The following is a 23259-nucleotide window of genomic DNA, read 5'->3' as shown; positions in this document are numbered from 1 at the left end:
CCCTCCTGGGGGTGACGGGAGAGAAGGAGCTGATGGAGGAAGAGGAGAAGGGGGAGGTGGAGTGGGGATACAAGGTCAGCTCCATCTGGTGAGGAAGGTGGCGGTGGTGACCCCTGTAGTGGTGACTCCTTTGATGATGACGTGGGTAGTGGTGATCTTGGTAGTGGTGGCCTTGATAGTGGTGACTTAGGTAAAGTGGGGGTAGACTTGCAGTCGAGAAGCAAGGAGATCCTGATCAGAAGACGCGACAACCATGTCAGTAAGTGAAGGCTACAAGATGTGTCAATGACAACTCCTCCTAATGTCAATGACACACTCCCCTCCTCATAATGACAATAACATATTCCCCTCCCACTATTGTCAATGATACACTCACGTCCCCCTAATGTCAATAACAAACTCCCCTCCCCTAATGTCAAAGAAACACTCCTCTCCCCCTAATGTCAAAGAAACACTCCTCTCCCCCTAATGTCAATGACATACTCAATTCCTAATGTCAATAGCACCCTCTCCTCTTAATGTCAACAACAAACTCCCCTACACTGTAATGTCAATGACACACTCCCCTCCCCTAATGTCAGTGACACACTCATCTCCCCCTGATGTCAATGACACACTCCCCTCCCTCTAATGTCAATGACACACTCCCCTCCCCGTGGTGTCAGGGACAGACACTCCAGCAATACACTACCTACTGCCAGAGTGCCAAGTTTTCATCTTTAAACACTGAGACCTATTAATGAAATGGTACATTGAGAATAAAATGGCCGCTGGTTTCTGTGACCTGCATATTTTGACCTCCGCTGAACCGGATATAATCATCAACGATATCACGGCTTCATTTTTTTTCTTAGACACCACTTTTGGCCAGCAGACGTGCTCATCCCACCAGCAGACCCCACGTCATTCAATGTCCGGTTTTATAAACATCCACCCCTCCACCCCCACCTCCATAACGTCTATACAAATGTTCTTTGTTACGTCAGGATCCAGCCTCAATGCAAGCGCTTCAATATTTCATACCGCAGTTTTTAAAACCACTTTTATCTACAGCACTTTGGCACAATAAAAATCTTCTAAAAATAGAAGTCTGCTCAAGTTTCTCCAACGTTATACCAAGTAGACAAAAAAAAAACTCATCCAAAAATAAACTTTAGCCCCGAAAACGCAGAAACAAAAAATTCGCTCTCAGAAAAATTCGTTTTTTTTTCTTGGCGTGAAAGAGGAGTTCCCCCCCCCCCCCCTCGTAAGCCCGTCAGAATGTAATTATACAGATTGCATTTAATGGATATATTTAACATAGAAATCACAATATACTTAACTACTTAAAGCTAAAAACGTTCATGAAATGAAATCAGTTTCATTAAGTAATTAAATCATACGTAGTTCAGTGTTATTTGTGTCAATGACAAAAAAGTGGGTGGTAATTTTTTTACATATTGCACAATATACGCATGAAACATCAAACTAAAAAAGAGCAAAAAACATAGTTAAAATAAATATTTACAACGAAAAGTAAATATAAGCAAAAGAAAAAAAGATGTACAATAATTATTTCCTTCAACAATTGCAGAGTAAATTTGTCTTGCTCCAACAATTATAAGTGAGAAATTTTAAACATATGGGTCAATTAACTTATCCACTACACATTTTGTTATACATTTTTACAGCTATAATGGTGTTATAGTGAAAGGTACAATTCCTACTATTACCTAATATTAGTTAAATCATTTAAATTAAAATTCTACAACTGTAGCAATGTTACGATAAAATGTTTTAAAATAAGTCAAATTATTACTAAATGTTAATTCTGAAATTTTAAAATATATAATGGTGTTAGGGCAAAAATTATTAAATAAATTCCTTTTACCATTAATTAAGCTCCTTTAATTTATATTTTTTACAACCTACACTGTGTTAGGGTACAAGTTTTAAACTAAATTCCAATAGGGCTGGTAAGTAGGTCACCAACCAGTTCTATGACTCATGCAGAACTGGTTGGTGACCTACTTACCAGGCCTATTATTGGTGACCGATGCGGATGTTATTGGTGAGGGGTGTTGTGGGTGATTTAAAAACAAATACAACTACCTCTGGTGGGGTCTGAGCTGAACGAGTGACCGGAGCTAGACTGACTACCATGATGGGATGATGGGGACGGGTAGCTGTTGAAGATGGTGTGGGTGTTGTTGTTGTTGTCGTGGCCTGCAGGGGGGGACCATGCAGCCATGCCGCTACTACCTGTCCAGTGGCCGTTCATGTTCGCCCCGGGCAGGGAGTCTGAAAGCACATTGGAAGCAAGCAACACCGCTACGGTTAACAACACAAGCACAGGGAACTGATGGGGAGATAAACAATACATGAAAAGTCATATAACTACACAGGATTTTTTTCCGTTATGAGGTCATACCAATAACACTTGGGAATTTCATGACGGAAAAATACCCATCTATACATGCAACTTTAGCTTGCTAGTGACTTAAATCTCCTGCCTTCTTTATATATATATATATATATATATATATATATATATATATATATATATATATATATATATATATATATATAATGTTTAGTCAGTTAAAAATTTGAAAATGGTAAAATATGTTGAAAATCGAGTATTTGTCACAATTTGTGTATCATCTTAGCTTCTTCCCTTTTTTAAATCATTTAGAAAAACTAAGGGAAACAACCTTCGAATGGGTTCATACCAGGCGTTAAAATACAGGGAAATTAGACAATATAAAATTAAAACATGTAGCCCTGTCGTATTTTTGTAAATTAAAAATTACCATAAAAAATCCTTATATGATTGTGTCAAATCTTTACACTTTAAAACTATAATGAATAATTATTTGAGTCTAGTTTAAATAGAAAACTATTAACGAGGTGTACGATCTAATTTGTAGAGATTTGAAACTTGAGCAGAGTCAATGCTCACCTGCAACGTTTGATGTCAATAGGTTAAACCGATTTGATTGACCCCAAATGTCTTTGCTGACCCAATTAGCGTAATGAGATATGACGATATGATAGTGACTGATTGAGGCTGGTTGGAGCTCGGGGTGATGTTGGGTGTCTGGAGGTGCATTGTGTGTGGGGGGCGGAGAGGGGTTGTGGTAGGGAGGGACACAAGAGTGATTTAACAGCTGTGAGATGTGGGGAGTAGGGAGTAGTATATTAGGTCGCTTTTGGAGCGTATTCCTGGCGGAGGTGGGGAGGGTGAGGAACAATGACATATAGTAAAATACTCGGGAGCAGGATGCGCGGGATGCGCAATGACATATAGCAAAATACTCCCAGCCTGGCGCATCGGGAGGGTAAGGGTGGGTGAGCAGGATGCGCAGGATGCGCAAAGACATATAGTAAAATACTACGCCAACTGGGGTTGGCGGAGGTGGTGGGGAAGTAGGTCACCTTTTGGTGACCTTGTGACGTAATCATTGACCTTGTGACGTCATCATTGACCTTGTGACGTAATTAGTGACTTTGTGATGTAATCATTGACCTAGTTACGTAATGTTAATGCGTTTTAATGAGTTTTAATGAGTTTTTTAAATTTTAATTAATTTTTTATTGACTAGTTACGTAATTTGATTATTTGTTTACTTTTTTAATTGTTTAATTTGTTGTTTACTTGTTGTTTAATTTAATTACTTTGTTTATATTGTATAATTTTTATTAACGAGTTACGTAATTTGATTATTTGTTTACTTTTTAATTAATTTTTTATTGAGTAGTTACGTAATTGGATTTTAATTTTTTTTTTGAATTTTTAAATTTTTAATTTTATTTTATAATTAGTTAAATTATTATTAACTAGTTACGTAATTTGATTTTAATTACTTTGTTTATTCGTTTATTTAATATATTTCTTTTCTTTGTTGTTTAATTTGTTGGTTTGTTTATTTGCTTGTATGTATGTTTTAAATAAAAGACTAACACTAACGTGGACTTTGTATAGGGACCATTCAGCAACACAATGAACGTTACAAAAATAGAACATCCATTTAACCACATCTGTTACTTATCGATCCGCAATCCTTTGTTGACACACGCCGCGTAGTGATTAATGGATATTATATCGATCGCACCCACGGGACCATCACACCTAATTAAATTGGTTATGCTTCACCGCTTTTATGCGTTGTTCGCCGACCCGATCCCACCGGGGGGGTATGGTAATTAACGCAAAGCCAGCGTTAAGTGTGGGAACATCTGTTACCATGACACGCGCATCGTAGTGATTAATGGGTATTATATTGATCCAACCCACGGGACATCACAGCATGATGTCCCGCCTAATTACATTTATTATTATGCATCAGTGATTTTTCCCCGCTCGGTTTGATAGGTCATGATGATTAATGGCTTTTTTCCCTGCTCGGTTGACGGGTTATGGTAATTAACAACGTACATTAAGTAGCTTTCCGCGAAGCACTTAGGTCATTATGCAACAGCTGTATAGGTGTAGAGTTTATACAAGAGTCGGTGAACTTTTCACCGAGGCAGATTTCGGGGGTAGAGCTTATACTAGGGTCGGTGACATTTGGGTTTCAAAGACAGGTTTCAAAGTTGTCACATGGATGTTTCGGAATTTGAAGTGTTAAACGTAATATAATACGATCGTTAATATATTGACGATTCGCTGACGCCGAAAAGGGTTGTAATATAACTTTTAAATTTACACCGCGCGTTTAATCGAAAGAGCTAAGTAGTTATCCGCAAAGCTACCGTTAAGTGTGGCGACAGATGTTACCAAGCGGGTGGTGGTGGTGGTGGTGGTGGTGGTGGTGGTAAATTTGCTTAAGATTATAAACTTCAAGTTTTAAAAATCAACAACGTTATAGTACGTCGTGTCAAATGACACACAGTTTAAAATGTCTACATTTAAATTTCACCAAAATAATGATGTATAAACTAAATATGATATGACGTTAGCATACATATCATTCAATCTAATCATTCTAAAGTACAAATCAATAATTTTTTTTTTTTTTTTTTTTATTGATTAAGGGGTCGTGTTCATACTAGGGTTGGTGAAGTTTTCACCGAGGTAGATTTCAAAGTTGGATGTGGATGTTTTTATTTGTATATGGAAAGATTTAAAAGTTTGGATGGGAACATTGTCACTTTTGAGAGTAAATGTCAATGTGTTTAGGAAGGGGATATTCATTGGGGAGTGGTGTCTACAAGTTATGTATCCCAGTCTGTTGGAGTGGTTTCTAGGGGGTTGTGACATTAATTGAATAAATACTTGTCTGTAAGATTGTCCTACATCCTTTGTCTGTCCAAGGAATAGTGTGGGTAGTGGTACGATCTGTTTATCTATCGGTTGGTATTGAGCTTAGGGATGGGAGAAGGGGGAAGGGGTTGCTGACAAAGGGAAGGGGAAGGGCGAATTGTGATAATGGTTGGGGCACCGATCAGAGCGGTAAAGGGATATTTCCAAGTCGGATCCAGTATTTTAAATGGTTCATTTTGATTCCAGTCATACATCTTATACAGGATACCGAGTTACCTAACTTTCAGGGACAAGTAACAAAACAATAACTCACATCAAAAATTAAAAAAAGACCGTTTATATCATAAGTTTTTATTGAATAAAAACAACCCCATCAGCATACCGTCATGGTTCTGTCTTATTTACATATTTACAGTAAAGTGTCGTTAAAGTCACGGTTGGTAAACTAAAAGGACTTATATGTCTAGGGGAGATGTTGTCACATTGTCTGCGTCTACTCGTCTTTTAATGTAAAAGTAAGAAAGTGAGTTTCTGTGTTGGGTGTAAGTATATATCCCCGTGTTGTATGCTCTGAACCCTGTGTTTGTCCCACCACTTGGTTCCTTTGTTGTGAGGACCTGCATGAAAGATTCTTTGCCTAGTGTGTTGTGATTTTTAGATAATCCTTTGGTTGATGTTTTATTATAGTCGCCAAAACAGTGGTACGTCTTGCTACATAAAGATACCATCCCATCCCCTTCATATTCTAGCTTAAACAACCCCGGTGTTCTCTTTTCATAAATTTTCCTAGCCCTACACTCTAGACAATGACTATCTACCGTGCCTTTGCCGCTTATAAATTGTGGTCTATGTGAGTCGCATACTTCTGAGGGGAACCATTTGTCGTAAATGTCAAAAAACTCGTGTTCTAGTCCCGGTCTAACGGCTTTTAACAAGTCATCGGTACTTAAGGCTAAGTATAAACTGTCAGTGTCCATCTCACATAGCTGAAAGTCTGTTCTATCTATATACCTGTCTATAAAATCATAATAAAATTCTAACATCCTAAGTTTCGCATACTGATAAACGAAAAAGCCTATCTGAAGAGGGAGATCCCAAACTATCTTCTTTTTTAACGTTTCTACTTCGTAAACATCGTCGGTAAGTTTTGTCATTTTTTTAAATCGCGGATTATTAATACAATCCCCTATATCCCTAGCACTACAGTAGGTCATGTCCGCATGTCGTGTTTTATCTGTCAAAGTTTTACCATACGCCGCGTTGCCTAACAATTTCATTGTTTCACTCGTTATCGCGTATTTGTCGTCTATGTCCCCCTTTCTTCGCGCGTCTGAAACTGTATCCCCAAATGTCTTAAAACATGCAACCGGATTATATTCAACGACTTGATAAATTTTACTGACTACCAACCCATGATTTAAATACCACTTTAAAAGGGGGGTCGCTAATAAAATTTTCTCCCCTGTAAAGCTACCGATTAAAGTCCGTCTACCGCTAGTTAATAAGTTGTTATCGATCGCGTATTGTCTCATAAACGGTCCGATGTCATCGCGCGTAACGTCCGTATTTTTAAAAATTGGTGTCATCTCACTAAAATGTTCTCTTAAACTATCCGGTACTTTAATGTCGCATTCTATCAGTCCAAAACACGAGTCGTCTAAAACAGAATCGATGATCTGTTTTTCAGTCAGGGGCCATTTCTTACCATAGGTCGGTGTCGGTGTCTTTTGTGATTTGTCAATAGATTTTAAATAGTCTTTAATAGTTGGGTTCATTTTTTTCTGGTTCCCCCACTCACATTCCCACATTTCTACGACTTTAACGTCAACAGTCTCGGTAAGGTACTTCGTAATTTCGTTTGTCTTTTTAAATAAATCAGTCAAGGGTCTGTTACTAATGGGGTTTACTGTTCTGTCTTTAGTTAAAGGGCAGTCAGGGTGTCCGTGAAAGAGGCAGCCATGGAACTGATAAACGGTTCGAGTGTTCGCGTCCCACCCGTCTACTCTTATATGGCGGGATCCTAAGCTAACTTCGCCCCCGTTAAACGCGGTTTTTAAAGTTACCCCCTGTGTTTTTGAAACCCACGATAACCACTGAAAGGCCTGTTCCCCATAATGATTCGCTTTACGCGGTCTAAACCCCTCCTCACTATTTCTAATAATCGGAAATCCCGTCGGCATTTTTTGCATTAAAGACCATAAATAAAGCGCGTTCGCGTCGTACCCCTTAATTGCCTGTACCCTCTTTTTACTATTCCCCCTAATGAACGTTTCACCCTTTTCGTGATGTCTATGAAAAATAATGGAGGGGCCCCCTACGATATTATTTCGGATTGTTTTATGTAACTCTGATTCGCGCTCGGAACACAAAGAAAAAGAAACGTTTTCGGTGAGTGTTTTGAATAAGTATTTTAAGGTTACCCCCGGGACAGAAATCGCGTCTTTAAAAATATCAACCCCTAAATTTTTGTAAAAATTAGTTTGCTGCTCGAGCGCTTCGATAAACGGTTTTACATCGATATTGTTATACCAAATAAGATAATCTTTAAACGTTTGCATCCCCTTCTCTACCCAAATTTGGCTACACGTCGCGTACTCCTCGTCTGAAATGTTACAATTTTTTAATGATGAAAAAAAGGCCGAATGCGGAGGTAAAGACGTTTCATCTAAGACGGCTAAATTTTTGACATATTCGTACGGAAAAAATCCCTTGGTCTCTTTAACATTATACGCGGCGAGGTATTTACTATAGCTAAACCCAGGTGCTAGATAATTAACTATATCTAAGAACTTTAATTTATTTGTTGCTATACACATAAAATTATTATTTCTTTTAACTACATATTTAAACGGTGTTTGTTTATCTTCTACGTCGTCTTCGTCATCGTTACAACTAGCTCTAGGTCCCTCCTCTAACCCCTCTTCTGTGTTTGAATAAGCTAAAAAGTACTGAATAAAATACGGCTTAACGAGATTTATATCATATTTTCCTGAATTAAACCCTATAACCGGCATTTGTCGCAAATACTCGTCTAATCTACCGCTAAGAAACCTATCAAACCCTTTGTCGTTCGACTTATTATCACTACCCCTAGCTTTAGGTGGAAATAGCTTCCTGATTTGCTTAAAAACAGGCTCGAACTGTTTTCTCAAAATTCCATACGCTGCCTCAGCGATTATGTGGAGTCTGTCAATAACTCTAGTCACTAATTCTTGAGGGTCACCAGTCGAAATAAAACAGATGGGTTCGAGGAACCCATCTACGTTTGAGGCGACAGAGCAAGACAAAGGCACGTGTTTGGCTACGCTTTTTGTAACTCTACCTAACGTGGGTAACTCGGTATGGTCGAAATAGCATTCGAAATCGTAAGTTGCTCGGAAGGGATAAACAAAGTTACTATCTACATTTAACCCATAGGACGCTAAAAACTCCCAGATTGTTTGGTGTGTCTGATAAACCCCTCCCTTATACCTATCTACTGATTTCCCCCCATTACACCCTTTCACGTGTCTGTTCATTTGTTGAACGGTGGGCCATAATTTGTTACACACAGAACACGCGAAAGAGTGACCCGCCCCACCTATATTATTAATGTACATAAACTGATTTTGAAAAAATAAAATATATACAGTCTCCCTAAACCTATCACTACTTCTAAGTTTCGGAAAAAGGCTCTGGTTTTCGTCAAATTCAAAAATCTCAATATTTACACTAAAACAGGACTCTAAGAGGGGAATTTCGACCAACCTAACCCCGCTAAAATTATCCAAGGTCCCGAGACCTTGGTGCGCTTGCCACTGTTTCGCGAGATTTAATGTTGGAATTCTAAGATCTCTTGTGGGTGCTCCTAAATGTCTGGCTAAACATCTAAAAAACGAGAAGTTGTCTGTGTAGGGTTTTAAATTCGAATCCTTTTGTAACATGTTAATGGCGTGATTATGTTTAATAAAGTCAGGGATGTCTGTGAGAAGGGATGTGGGTAAAGGATTGTCTGTGGTCGTGTGTAAGTCTACTGCATCTCCCCTAAGGTCGTCTACAGGAAACATAGTGGTGTCTGAATAAATGGTACTGTCATTGTTAGTCTTTACGCGTTTGTTGTTTGCTATGTCGTCATACGTCGTATGTCGTTTTAAAGGGCTAGTGTTGGTAGCAGTGTGGTCTGTTTGACTCGCTGAAGGGCGTTGGACAGTATGTGTGTCGGTCACTAATGTGGGTTGGAGGGTTTGACTATCGGTCACAGATGTGGGTTGGTGTGTTTGTCTGTTGGTTGTTGATGGGGTGTCGCTGGCTGTAGAATAAAAAGAATTACATAAAATAAAATACATAACTTAAAAAAAACATACTTAAAATAAAATTGAAAATGAAACGTACCTATGGGTTTGCACGTCTAAGCTGAACGTGAAGTTAACTGTATGTGGAGATCCGAAGTGGTGTAGTTGGATGTCGTTGGATCTTTGGTTCAGTGGATGCCTCAGGGCTGGGTAGGTAGCTCAATAGGTCAGTGGATGGTTAGTCTGTCTCGTAGGGTCGGTTGTACACTAAAAAGAAAATTCAATTGACTACTTATTTAGATACATATTTATTTAAAGGATATGTAAAGGATAATTCATACTATTAACCTTACCTCGGTGTGCGATACAAAAAGTAAAGTAATTGATTAAAAGGTATTTGAATGGGGGTTAGCGCCCTTAACACAAAAGTAATATTAACCTTACCTCGGTGTATGATACAAAAAGTAAATACCTGTGACTACTTATTTAATAAGTTTTGATTTTAATGGGGTTAGCTCCCTTAAAACAAAAGTAATATTAACCTTACCTTTAATAGAATAAACACGCACAAAAGATGTGGTCCGTGGAGGGTTAGGTAGATGTGATGGTTGATAAAACTGACGTGAGTTAGTCTCAGGAGTCAACAGAGGTCTCATCCAGGATAAGTCGCTGTGACGCTTGATTTGAAGTCCGAAGTTGAAGTGATTAGAACACAATTTTCGCGGTCATTTATACGGTCGCTCGGCCTAATTACACCACCAGCTGTTACACAGCAGCTGTTGCATAATGACCTAAGTGCTTCGCGGAAAGCTACTTAATGTACGTTGTTAATTACCATAACCCGTCAACCGAGCAGGGAAAAAAGCCATTAATCATCATGACCTATCAAACCGAGCGGGGAAAAATCACTGATGCATAATAATAAATGTAATTAGGCGGGACATCATGCTGTGATGTCCCGTGGGTTGGATCAATATAATACCCATTAATCACTACGATGCGCGTGTCATGGTAACAGATGTTCCCACACTTAACGCTGGCTTTGCGTTAATTACCATACCCCCCGGTGGAATCGGGTCGGCGAACAACGCATAAAAGCGGTGAAGCATAACCAATTTAATTAGGTGTGATGGTCCCGTGGGTGCGATCGATATAATATCCATTAATCACTACGCGGCGTGTGTCAACAAAGGATTGCGGATCGATAAGTAACAGATGTGGTTAAATGGATGTTCTATTTTTGTAACGTTCATTGTGTTGCTGAATGGTCCCTATACAAAGTCCACGTTAGTGTTAGTCTTTTATTTAAAACATACATACAAGCAAATAAACAAACCAACAAATTAAACAACAAAGAAAAGAAATATATTAAATAAACAAATGAACAAAGTAATTAAAATCAAATTACGTAACTAGTTAATAATAATTTAACTAATTATAAAATAAAATTAAAAATTTAAAAATTCAAAAAAAAATTAAAATCCAATTACGTAACTACTCAATAAAAAATTAATTAAAAAGTAAACAAATAATCAAATTACGTAACTCGTTAATAAAAATTACACAATATAAACAAAGTAATTAAATTAAACAACAAGTAAACAACAAATTAAACAATTAAAAAAGTAAACAAATAATCAAATTACGTAACTAGTCAATAAAAAATTAATTAAAATTTAAAAAACTCATTAAAACTCATTAAAACGCATTAACATTACGTAACTAGGTCAATGATAACATCACAAAGTCACTAATTACGTCACAAGGTCAATGATGACGTCACAAGGTCAATGATTACGTCACAAGGTCACCAAAAGGTGACCTACTTCCCCACCACCTCCGCCAACCCCAGTTGGCGTAGTATTTTACTATATGTCTTTGCGCATCCTGCGCATCCTGCTCACCCACCCTTACCCTCCCGATGCGCCAGGCTGGGAGTATTTTGCTATATGTCATTGCGCATCCCGCGCATCCTGCTCCCGAGTATTTTACTATATGTCATTGTTCCTCACCCTCCCCACCTCCGCCAGGAATACGCTCCAAAAGCGACCTAATATACTACTGTAGGGCCTATTAGGATATATAAAAGTAAATAGGAAGGAATAGGAAATGGGAGTATCTGGAACAAGGGTTGGAGGGGGTGATCAGCAAGGAGTGAGGAATATGGGTCAGGATAAGGAAGAGGAGGGGGGGGGGGGGGGTTAAATGCTAAACTGGATCAACATGTTTTAATAAATGTATTACGCTGTTTAAAAAATGTCCTGCCACAAGTTGCAAGTGTGAAAACAAGATGGGGTCAAAAGACGGCATGTTTTAAACAGGTTAGGTGATTGGGTGAGATACAGGACGTCTATAAGGTGTGAGGGTGTTTATAGGGTGTAGAGGTGTTTGGTGGGTGGGGCGGTGTTGATAGGATGTGGGGGTGTTTAGAGAGTAGGGGTGTTGGGTGGGTAGGGGTGTTGGGGGGATATGGGTGTTGGGTGGGTAGGGGTGTTGGGGGGGGGGGGGTAGGGGTGTTGGGGGGATATGGGTGTTGGGTGAGTAGGGGTGTGGGGTGAGTAGGGGTGTGGGGGGATATGGGTGTTGGGTGGGTAGGGGTGTTGGGTGAGTAGGGGTGTTGGGGGGATATGGGTGTTGGGTGGGTAGGGGTGTTGGGTGAGTAGGGGTGTTGGGGGGATATGGGTGTTGGGTGAGTAGGGGTGTTGGGGGGATATGAGTGTTGGGTGGGTAGGGGTGTTGGGGGGATATGGGTGTTGTGGGATATGGGTGTTGTGTGGGTAGGGGTGTTGGGTGAGTAGGGGTGTTAGGGGGATATGGGTGTTGTGGGATATGGGTGTTGGGTGGGTAGGGGTGTTGGGTGAGTAGGGGTGTTGGGGGGATATGGGTGTTGGGTGGGTAGGGGTGTTGGGTGAGTAGGGGTGTTGGGGGGATATGAGTGTTGGGTGAGTAGGGGTGTTGGGGGGATATGAGTGTTGGGTGGGTAGGGGTGTTGGGGGGATATGGGTGTTGTGGGATATGGGTGTTGGGTGGGTAGGGGTGTTGGGGGTGGGGGTAGGGGTGTTGGGTGAGTAGGGGTGTTGATGGGGTAGGGGTGTTGGGTGAGTATGGGTGTGGGGGATATGGGTGTTGGCTGAGTAGGTGTGTTGGGTGGGATATAGGTGTTGGGTGAGTAGGGGTGTGGGGGGGGGGGTAGGGGTGTTGGGGGGATATGGGTGTTGGCTGAGTAGGTGTGTTGGGTGAGTAGGGGTGTTGGGGGGATATGGGTGTTGAGGAATATGGGTATCTGGTGCGTAATGATGTTGGGGGATATGAGTGTCTGTTCAGTAGGTGTTTTGGGGGATATGGGTGCTGGGAGCGTAATGGAGTTGCGTTACTTGTGGGGTGTTTGGTTGCAGTGTTTATAACGCGTACGGACGAGTCCCATGTTAAAAAAATCATCAAATATGAGGGTTATATCTTTTAACCCTGGCAGGTGATTTTAAGTCACACAAGACTGACAAAAATATTTCTAAGTACCAAATACTACAGGGAATGGGTTCTACATGACACTGCTACAAAAGTAATGAGGAGGCTAGCTATGGGCTCACATACACTGCTACCAAAGTTATAAGGAGGCTAGCTATGGGCTCACATACACTGCTACCAAAGTTATAAGGAGACTAGCTATTGGCTCACATACACTATATACAGGGAGGCTAGCAATGCGTTAGCATCACTACCTCAGCTGTGAGTGTGTAAACATCACATATACATAAACAGACATAAAATAGGTTTTATATCTCTGTACATTTGGCTAACGCCAACAATGATTCAGCTAGCGTTCAGCCTGCGATAATAAAACAGCATGGAGGAGATAATGTAATGAAAGGTATGGAGCTAAATAGGACTAGGCAAAATATAGTGGGGATTCCAGTTAAGTAAACATCAGTGTTGGGGGTTTACGTTTTCAATATAAAATCCATGCACTGTTTGTGAAGCTTTAAATATTTGCTTTAGTGAATAGATAATTATGGATTTAAAAAAATAAAATGTATTCCTTTACAACTAACTCAGTAGGGTAATAATTTAATGGTTATTGACATATTAAGCCTTTTCAAGGTAACTAATCAAATTAAACAAATATATAGCAAGCCTTCGACGTTATTGTCGTATCCTGCTGTGTAATACATACATAAAAACACTTAAACATACATATAAACATAAAAATACATTAAAAAATATACCGCACATATACAGAAACATACATCTACACACACATCCACAGGTGCATAAATACATTATGAACAGAACACCAACAAAGAAGCAGACACTTAATAAACCAACATGCCACAAGACTAGCCTCAATCACGCCGAACAATTTGGCGGGCATTTAACCAACAGTTATAGTCTGCTAATATTGGACGTAACTCTTTCACCACTATCCATGACCATTGACCCAAAAATGTAATTCGTGAGGAACTACCATTAGTAAATTAATGCTACAAGCTCCTTATTTAAAAAAAAAAAGCAGTTGGTTAATTAAACTAATTATTTTAAATGAGTTCCAAAACAATATTTTGGATGACGAATAGCTGGGGATAAAAGGGATATTACTCTGGCGTCAAACATAAAGCAGATAAAGAAAGATTACTCTAATATCAAATATATAAACAAAGAGAAACATATTTTCTACTTTCACGGAGATCATATGTATGCATATATATATATATATATATATATATATATATATATATATATATATATATATTATAATGCAGAGCATTTACAACAAAAAGAGCAGAAAATACACCAAACACACGAAAATATCAACAACAAGATGACGACATAATTTGAAAAAGGTGCGCGCAGAAAAAGAGCAGAGCTAAAAGTTGCGTGGTGGCGTCCCATTGAGCAGACGGCACCCGAGCAAACGGCCATTGCTTTACCTGTTGATCCAAAGGAGCTGCCTGGGCCTTGGATCCCCTTGGGGTGGGGCAGCGCACCATTAACGTGCCCGTTGACTGTGTGGGTATCTCTGAGGAAGAAAAAAAAACAAGGTAGGTAGAAAAAAAGAGGAAGTTGAGGGGCGCACGTGTTTCGTACCTTGTGGCAGCACTTAGTCATTGGAAGGGGTGCGCTAATGATGGGTTTAATTAAACCGCGCGTGCATTCGTCTGACGGGGTAAAAATAGAAACAGAAAAATCACGAGATATCATGTTGTTTGCTTTAACCGTAGCTGTCTTGGTTTTAGTTTTGGGGAGCGGGGGATGGGGAGGGAGTGGATGTCAGGGAGTGGAATGTACTTTTACTAGGACTATTTATATTTTATGTTTGTATATACATAATATACGTATATCCATAAAAATTCTTAAGTGGAACAGATGCTCAAAATAGTTTTCGAAGATATCGATGTAAAGTACACTAACCCTTCAGGGCGGATACAGCACAATTAATGGTAGAGTCAAATATGTGATTGGTAGTTGAACTTACTGAGATGTAGCTATGAATGGTAATTAAACTAAGTACAGTGTAAATATGAATGGCAATTAAACTAATTAAAGTGTATCTCTGAATGGTAATTGAACTAATTAAATCTCTGAATGGTGATTGAACTAATTGAAATAGAAGGTATAATTCTGTTGAGCCTTAATTTCGGTGGCACCTCAGTTATGGTTGTGGTGGTGTTAAACTCTAGCCAGTTTCACAGAGATGAACATTCTTGAGAGCAGTGACTACGTCAGTAATTTACCACGTACAAATGAGAGTAAGATTAAGGGAGAGGGGGGGGGGGGGGGCATTTATGTTGTATCAGTGTCAACAAAGTGGTACGGTATTTTGTTTACAAACATACCCACCAATATATGGACTGAACCAACTGACCTACATGGACTAGCCACCTGACCCTCCAATACACCCCCCCCCTCCCCCCTCCCCATCGTACAACCTTATCCACGCCTACTTAACCCCAGGAGCCCTGATGCAATAATCAATCAGAGCAGATCATTCCTCACTGTCACAATCTTATCCTAGCGGGAAATAGAAGGTAAACATCAGCTTGACGCTAAGATTCCATTACAGCTAACGAGAATTTTAGGAAATATCCTGGCAAATACATCGTCTTCTCTAACTTAATATGTAGGTACCATACATATACACGGGGAGCCGGACGTTTTCCCGAAAGACACTTGCCCGAATGCCGTTTGCCCGAAGGCCGATTTCCCGAATGGACACTTGCCCGAATGGGACAAATGCCCAGAGCCACTTGCCCGAAGACCGTTTGCCCGAAAAATGTTAACATTTATATATTACCATAAATATTACACATAAAAACATACATGGTGAATGATATGTTGGTTTAAACTATAGAAAAGATCAAATGTCTACCACAGTCTAGCATACAGACACCGCTGTGTAAAAAAAAAATATTTGCTAAAGTAAAGAGCTATAGAAATCTAGTAAAAAAAAAAAATAAGGATTGACACTTTATTTTATACGCGGGCAGCGTCCGTCGGGTTGACAACGTTGGCGGTACCGTTGGGTCAAGGAACTGAGCTAACACGAGTGACATGACATGACTTTTTCAGGCTGTGGGGTAGGGAGTGACATTCGCCACATGTCTATATTAGGTTGGCTGTCGTTCTTTAGAGCGTGAAGTTAAAATTTACAAAAATAATCCAGATAAATAAATGATATTTTCTAGATGAAATTCCATCTCTACATATTATGCATTTAGTGCAGCTAATGTTTTGTGTTTAGAATGATTTTTCTAAAATCTATAAATCATGAAGAGTAGAGAAAAACGTGAAATAATAATTTTAATATCTGCTTTAGGAAAATAATAAATAATAAATTAACTTTTATTTCTTGCTACCATAAAATATATTATCTGTATTTTAATAACATTTTGGCAAATAGTTATAAATTTTGTCCCTTTATTTGTTTTGAAATTATAAATGGGAAGTAACTACTACATCAAAAGTCAATTTTAACACATCTTTTAACATTGCAATACACTGAAATTTACCTATATATAGTTATATATATATATATATATATATATATATATATATATATATATATATATATATATATATAGTGATTTACCATTTAATAGTTTTGCTGAGAAAATGCTCGTCTAAAAATTTTCTACTAGAAGGTGGACTAGGTATATGAGTTTTCTTTGATATTGAATTAAAGAAAAGTCATTTTAAAAAATAGATGGTTTACTTCATTTGCGTTCAAATAGCTTATGATTTTGTACTTAGGAATTTAGTAAGAGATTAAGATTTTTGGTGCATTTATTTATAATTTTGATCTCCATAGGTTCAATATGTGTGTGTGTGATTTTGTCTCGTTTTTGTTTCCTTTAATAAATGGATTAACCACATTTGTGACACTTTATTATATATCGTTTATTTTTATAACGTGAACCAAATAACAATTATTATTACGATTCAAGAAAGAAAAAAACAACTTTGAATTGAAACACTATTTTAAACCACTTTTGCGCGAGAGAATCGCTACGATATAACATGATATAAGAGATGTTTATTTAGCTTCAATAAATTATTTTTAAAATTTCAACAGTTTTTTTTAAAGATGTTTAAATGTTGTTTTTTTTTTTTTAAAGTTTTTATAGCTTTTGTAAATAAGTTATGAATGAGAGGAATATTCACAATAGCAACAGTCTCAGAATTACACGAATTGGCGTGGAGTTGCTTGCATTTTTTTAATCGAAATGAGTTCTGAAAAACAATGAACAAATTAACCACAAACGAATAGAGAATAAGCTTTATTTTACTTTATCAACACAATTTTAGTCAGGTCTTGGTAGCTAAAATTCTCACATTTATATATGGGCCAATTATTTTGATGTTTTGAATCAATGCACGTTGTTGAATGTATTTCATAATAAAATGTCCTTTCTTGATTAAACGGGTATATTACACAAAAAATCTTCAATGAAAATAACGTTCTCACTTTCTGTTGGGGGTGGAGATACGCCATAATCAACGGGTAGAAATATAATATTTCAAGCACCAGTCAAAAGCCAATTGACTAACGGTTCCATTAAGAGAGACACTGTTCCGGAAGTGGGTAACGCCGCCACGAATGACGACATCAAATTCCCAACATGACGCCATAAAAAGCACGCCGAGAGAGACTGACGTCACAACTGCCACAACAAACGGTGCGCACCGGTGCAGTTTGGTCTGATCGGTGACATTTTCGTTACATCATCTGCAACCAGTTACCAAGGGCGGTGCGCAACGGGGAGAGATTCTTTTACCTAGGGAGTCGAACACATCGTTTACACCGCTGGGGGAGCCGTGTAAAGCGGGGGAGGGGGGCGTTGTTTTGATTTCAAAAGTGTGGCATAAATTTATGGCACAACAGAGATGAAAGGGATTTTTACCACGACCTAGGGCGTGATAGAGCTGGGTGCTATCACAGTTTCATAGAGGAATCGAGGCTTTAAAAATAAACACGGAGATGATAGAAGGAGTATTTCAAGCAACTAAAGCCCGTCTACCTCAGGTAAAACCTCGTTTACATAGTGAAGCGTATTATGCTTCGATGTTATATGGATATCGGTGTCATATTGATACACACACACATACAGTGATACACACACACACATACAGTGATACACACACGAACATAAATTGATGTTTGTTTAAGTAAAGATAAAGAGTCACGTAAAAGGGCAGGGTGCCATCAGCTGTAGATAGATGGGGAGAAGATCTCTAATCTAGTCCCAACTTCCTCAGAGATTGTTGCTGTGATTCCACAGGAAACACCAAGACACCGCTCACCTTAGGCAGACGGCCAACACTAAAGGTCAATCCGTTTATGATCCAGGATATGTCCCGATGTGATCGATGGCTGGGGATCATGCAGCGTGACGATAACGAGGAGAAATCGATATCTTAAAGGCGGATTGATTAGGTTGATTGGTTGGAGTGATTGGTTGGAGTGATTGGTTGTTGTGTGTATGATTACTTGAACCAGGAAGTGGTGGGTGTTCTGACATACCTACATATGTGTGTGTGTGTGTGTTAGTTGTGTATTGTTAGATTCTATGTTGTAAGCTACAGCACAAGCAGGTCTATGGGGCGTGACGGAGTCCTCACACAGGTGAGGTCAGCTAGCACGTTAACTTATAAAGGTCGGCGAAAAGATGTCGGGGTCAGCTGAGAGAGGTCAGCTACGAGCAATAAGCTATAAATAAATTTCGCCGTCCTCCTCCACTGTTTGCTACTGTCACAGCCCATCAACAAAGATTGGACAACCATACAGAAACGTGTAGACAACAAGACAACCCGACATTAACATTTTGAACCAAACAAAATGCGTGAAGGCTAATGTTGATTGAACGAACAACTCCTTCTCTTATCACCAGGCAATTTTTCGAGAACTGGACCTCTAATGCAAAAGTGCATGCATTCATGGACTTCCGGTAACAGCCATTGTAACATGGTCATCTACTTCCGGCAATAGCCATTGTAACATGGTCAGCTACTTCCGGTAACATCCATTGTAACATGGTCAGCTACTTCCGGTAACATCCATTGTAACATGGTCAGCTACTTCCGCTTGTAAAAACAACAGAGGTGACGTAACACAGCAGTTAGGCAGGTAAGGGGAGGCCGCTTCCGGTCATTTCAGTCAACCGACCATTTTATAGGTTAGCAATGTTAGAGGTTTATTAGTTCTGGGACTACTGCTACCAGTAAACAAGACGTATTTATTCCTACAGGGTTTCTTGTACAGCTAAGCTTCGAGTGCCTAAGGTGTGACGGCCCATCACACACGCCACTATTAATTCTTTTCATATTTAAAGCATGAAAACTAGTCCCACACTTGAGCATGGATTCAGGGTCAGTCAAGTGGAACCCTGTCAACAGCGTGACAAATTCTTGAGAACATTCACTGGGCCTATTTACGGCTTTTGAAAGTCTGGTTCGGTGCAAGCCTATAACGTACGCAAGCGATTGGTGACTGTCTGGTTTATAATTAGATGTACACTGGTGCTCTTGGTGTACGTCTGCTGTACTGGAGGCCTGAGTTCAGGTGGACAAGACGTCATGGTCATGGCACAGGTAGATAAACGCAGGTAGATGAACAGGTTAACAGGTGATTAGTTAAGATACTGACCGAAAGTAGGTAAAATACTGACCGACAGTAGGTAAATTACTGACTGAGAGACGAGGGTTAATAAACATTGACCGACCATTGGTCAACATTTTGGTACAATCTTTGAAAACTTTCGCCAGTCGCCAGAATGAGTAGTGGTCACAGATAGTGGTTGTTACGGGAATCACGTGATTCGCTGACTAGCCTGACAAGAAGACAACATTGAAACCAAAACCACTTGTTTGTGTGGAGCTGAATGATTTATAAAGTAGTGGGGCAGATTCTAAAGTCATGGGAAAACAGACGAGTCATTGGTGACTTGAAGCATCTCATGACGAATGACTTGTACCAAAACAAAACTTCTAGTAACACTTGCTCCAAATTTACAAAGATGTCGCCAGAGTTATTATACAGAGGGCATTTTTCCAGCGACTATTGAGAGGACAACCCCCAATGATTTTGAGAGGAAAACCACAATGAATATGAGAGAACAAACCCCCAATGATTAATGAGAAATCCCACCCCAAATACCACTGAAAAACCACAGAACACTACACCAACCACCATTTAAAGTACACCATTTTTCTCAAAGACTTCTAACGGTGAGATCAAATACTGGGTGTGGGCGTGTCCACAGGAAACTGACGTCATCTCGCGCATGTTTGTAGCATGCTGAATGTTGATCTGCGTTACAAGCGCCCTATATCGTCTACCTTTGGGTATTGATATAATGAGAGGTTGATATGTTGAAAAAGAATGTAATTATACACCTTCAATTGGCATGAAAAGTCAGTGTAATCATACACAATTTTTTGAGAAAATCTTTTTAAAAATATGGCAAGAAATAAAATTATAGTTACATTTATAAAAATTAAATCGATTTATATTTTTGTATCGAATATAAGCCGTTGAAGATAATTTTATCAATTCAAATATTTTCAAAAACTTCTCTTTACCTCTCCTTAAAGTCAACCGGAATGGCCAGGGAGAGTAAACAATAAAAGTCAGAACAAATGTTTTCCGTGATAGAAATACACAATAGTGATCTATGGTGTATAGCGTAGTATTGTATTTATATTAAATAATATAAAAATCCCCAATCACTACAACACATTGACATTCAAATCTTAGGGACCTTCTACACAAGACCCAATTTGACATTCAAATCTTAGGGACATTCTACACAAGACCCAATTTGACATTCAAATCTTAGGGACCTTCTACACAAGACCCAATTTGACATTCAAATCTTAGGGACATTCTACAAAAGGCACTATTGCACACTTAAGTCGTTTTTCTTTTTTTTTTTGAAGGGGTATAACAGTCTAAACCAAATGTGTTGCTGTGTGTAATTCGTATATGTTGCTAATTGTAACGAATATGTTAATGTAAAACACATGTGTTACCCAATTAGCACTGGGCACCATCATACAGCACATGGCATGACACGCATCAGTGAACCGATAAAATTCACCCCTGTAAAATCACCCAAGCATGAATGTTCGTAATTTTTTTTCAACCGTCAATTGTTAACTAACAAGTCAATTGTTAACTAACAAGTCAATTGTTAACTAACAAGTATGTTAGCAACAGCCAGGTGCGACAACCGCGTGGGAATTTTAATAAATGAACAGAGTGACTGCCTATTTGTAGGGGCGGGGGGGGGGGGGGGGGGGTTGAGTTAAATATACAAAGTTGAGCAAAAGTGATATCAATAGCAGTTCAAAAGACGTTCAAGAAAAAGCTACATTAAACTGACAAGTAAACTGAGATATCCATGCGAGAATGTCATGTTGTACCGTACCGATGTGCATAGACCGATCGATAAAGATAAGTGAACACTGCACTTTAAAAAGATAAGACCTATTCAGGGACAGTGAAAATAGAACAATTTTTACACACACCACAACATCACACATCAAGAAGGGTGGGGGGGGGGGGGGACGACAAAACATTACAAAATATAGATAAGGCTTAAACATAACGTTTTGTTTTTAGTGGCGTTAAATGTGCATGTTCTAAAAGTTTGCATTTTTGTAATAAAATAGTTTTCTGTAAACAACTGTACAACACCATCACCAACAACAACAACAGACTCAATGTTCGGCTACACAATGCTTTGTGGAAACTGTTCCAAACATTTATCTACGTAACAAAAACTGCTGACACAACGATTCGTCTCAGTCTTCACAACCTTACCTGAGCTACTCACCAGATGCACACATACACACACACACACACACACACACACACACCGACTCACCTTTGCAGTAAAAGAGTTAAGGCTCCTGTGGTGGCGTTCTTGATGAGTGCTTGGACCTCGTTGTGATTTAATCCGTGAATCTGTTGGCCATTGATGGCCACAATTGTGTCGTCCACTTGCAGACCCTCGTAGAACGCCTTGCTGTTTGGGTTAATCTGGTGAGTAGAGGTAGGTAGGTCACAGGTGTGTCGGTACAGGTGTGTAGGTACAGGTGTGTCGGTACAGGTGTGTTACATGTGTGAGTATCTAGTTGTGTGAGAATTTAAAATAAAAGCACGTGGGGCCCAGCTGGTCGACTTACATAACGTAAGGTGTCAGCGTGAAACAAATAATAATAATAAGGTAAGGATGAGCTCACATATTAACAGTACAAACATGTTAACACGAGAAAAATGGCCCGTTGAGAAAGGATACAACGGGCGCGAGGTTGATAGTGCTGTCTATTTTCTCTAAACTAAAACCAAAACCAAAATCACCACCTTAATTAAATTTAACCGGAAACGAAAAATGACATTGAAAACGGATTTTTATCCAGAATCGGTACTTTATACAACATATAGTCATAGGCATATCCCTAAACGATGCACCTAATCTCATTCATGACAAAAGTCACATTTAGAGTTTCAGGCAACTCTACTTGGGAGGAGGGGGCTCCACCCTGCCCCCCCCCCCCTCCCCTCCCCCCACACACACACCCCAAAACATGTCTACCGTCCCATTCAACGAAATATAATTATAAACTTTTTCCAGTGTCCGCCCCCTCCCAGAAAATTCTACACCCGCCCCCGAAAATTTCAAGTACCTCCACCCCTCTCCGGGGAGGAAAAAGTCTGAAAGAAACACTGGTCGCATTTGTAGTTCATACAAACTAAAGGAAGAAACTTCAAACTCCAATTAAAAAACTCCAACATAAAATCTAAAGTCCAATTTAATTTTAAACTCCAATATTAATTCGAAAACTTCAATCTAAAATCTGAACTCAAATCTTGATTCAAAAGCTACTATCTAAAATTTAAACCCAAATTCTAATTCTAAACTCCAATCTTAATTAAAAAACCCCAGTCTAAAATTTAAACCCCATTCTTAATTCTACGCTGAAATCCAAACTAGGTGAGCGAAGTCCTATTAACAGGTGCATCAGAAATGATGGTGCTCATCTAATCAGTACCAAAAACATCCGCCCCACCCAATTCCTTTAGAGGAAGAAACTTCATCCATCTGATGAGGAATTAAATGCCACACTTAATACAGGGGCAGAAGGTGGGTTGTCGTTCCTTCTTTATGTTTACGTTTTGTTTATTTACACTACACGTATTTGTAAGATGAATATTTTTTATATTGTGGTTGCGTATGACAAATAGAT

The 23259-nt window shown here is 39.1% G+C and overlaps 1 protein-coding gene across 1 annotated transcript in view; it reads right to left on the bottom strand.

Moving 5' to 3' along the window:
- Window positions 1–23259, bottom strand: part of LOC131950219 (sorbin and SH3 domain-containing protein 1) — a 107316-nt gene that overhangs the window by 61094 nt on the left and 22963 nt on the right. The window contains exons 2-4 of the mRNA XM_059312289.1: window positions 21897–22051; window positions 14442–14530; window positions 2092–2280 (exon numbers count right to left, since the gene is read on the bottom strand). Coding sequence (XP_059168272.1) covers window positions 2092–2260 — 169 coding nt within the window. The 5' untranslated portion in view covers window positions 2261–2280; window positions 14442–14530; window positions 21897–22051. The remainder of the gene's footprint in view (window positions 1–2091; window positions 2281–14441; window positions 14531–21896; window positions 22052–23259) is intronic.

This window comes from Physella acuta, unplaced genomic scaffold, assembly GCF_028476545.2.
Source record: "Physella acuta isolate Inbredline_101_S28 unplaced genomic scaffold, ASM2847654v3 ptg000745l, whole genome shotgun sequence".
Classification (NCBI taxonomy): Eukaryota; Metazoa; Mollusca; class Gastropoda; family Physidae; genus Physella; species Physella acuta.
The sequence above is the reverse complement of the archived record's forward strand: the minus strand, read 5'-3'. Positions and strand labels throughout refer to the sequence as shown.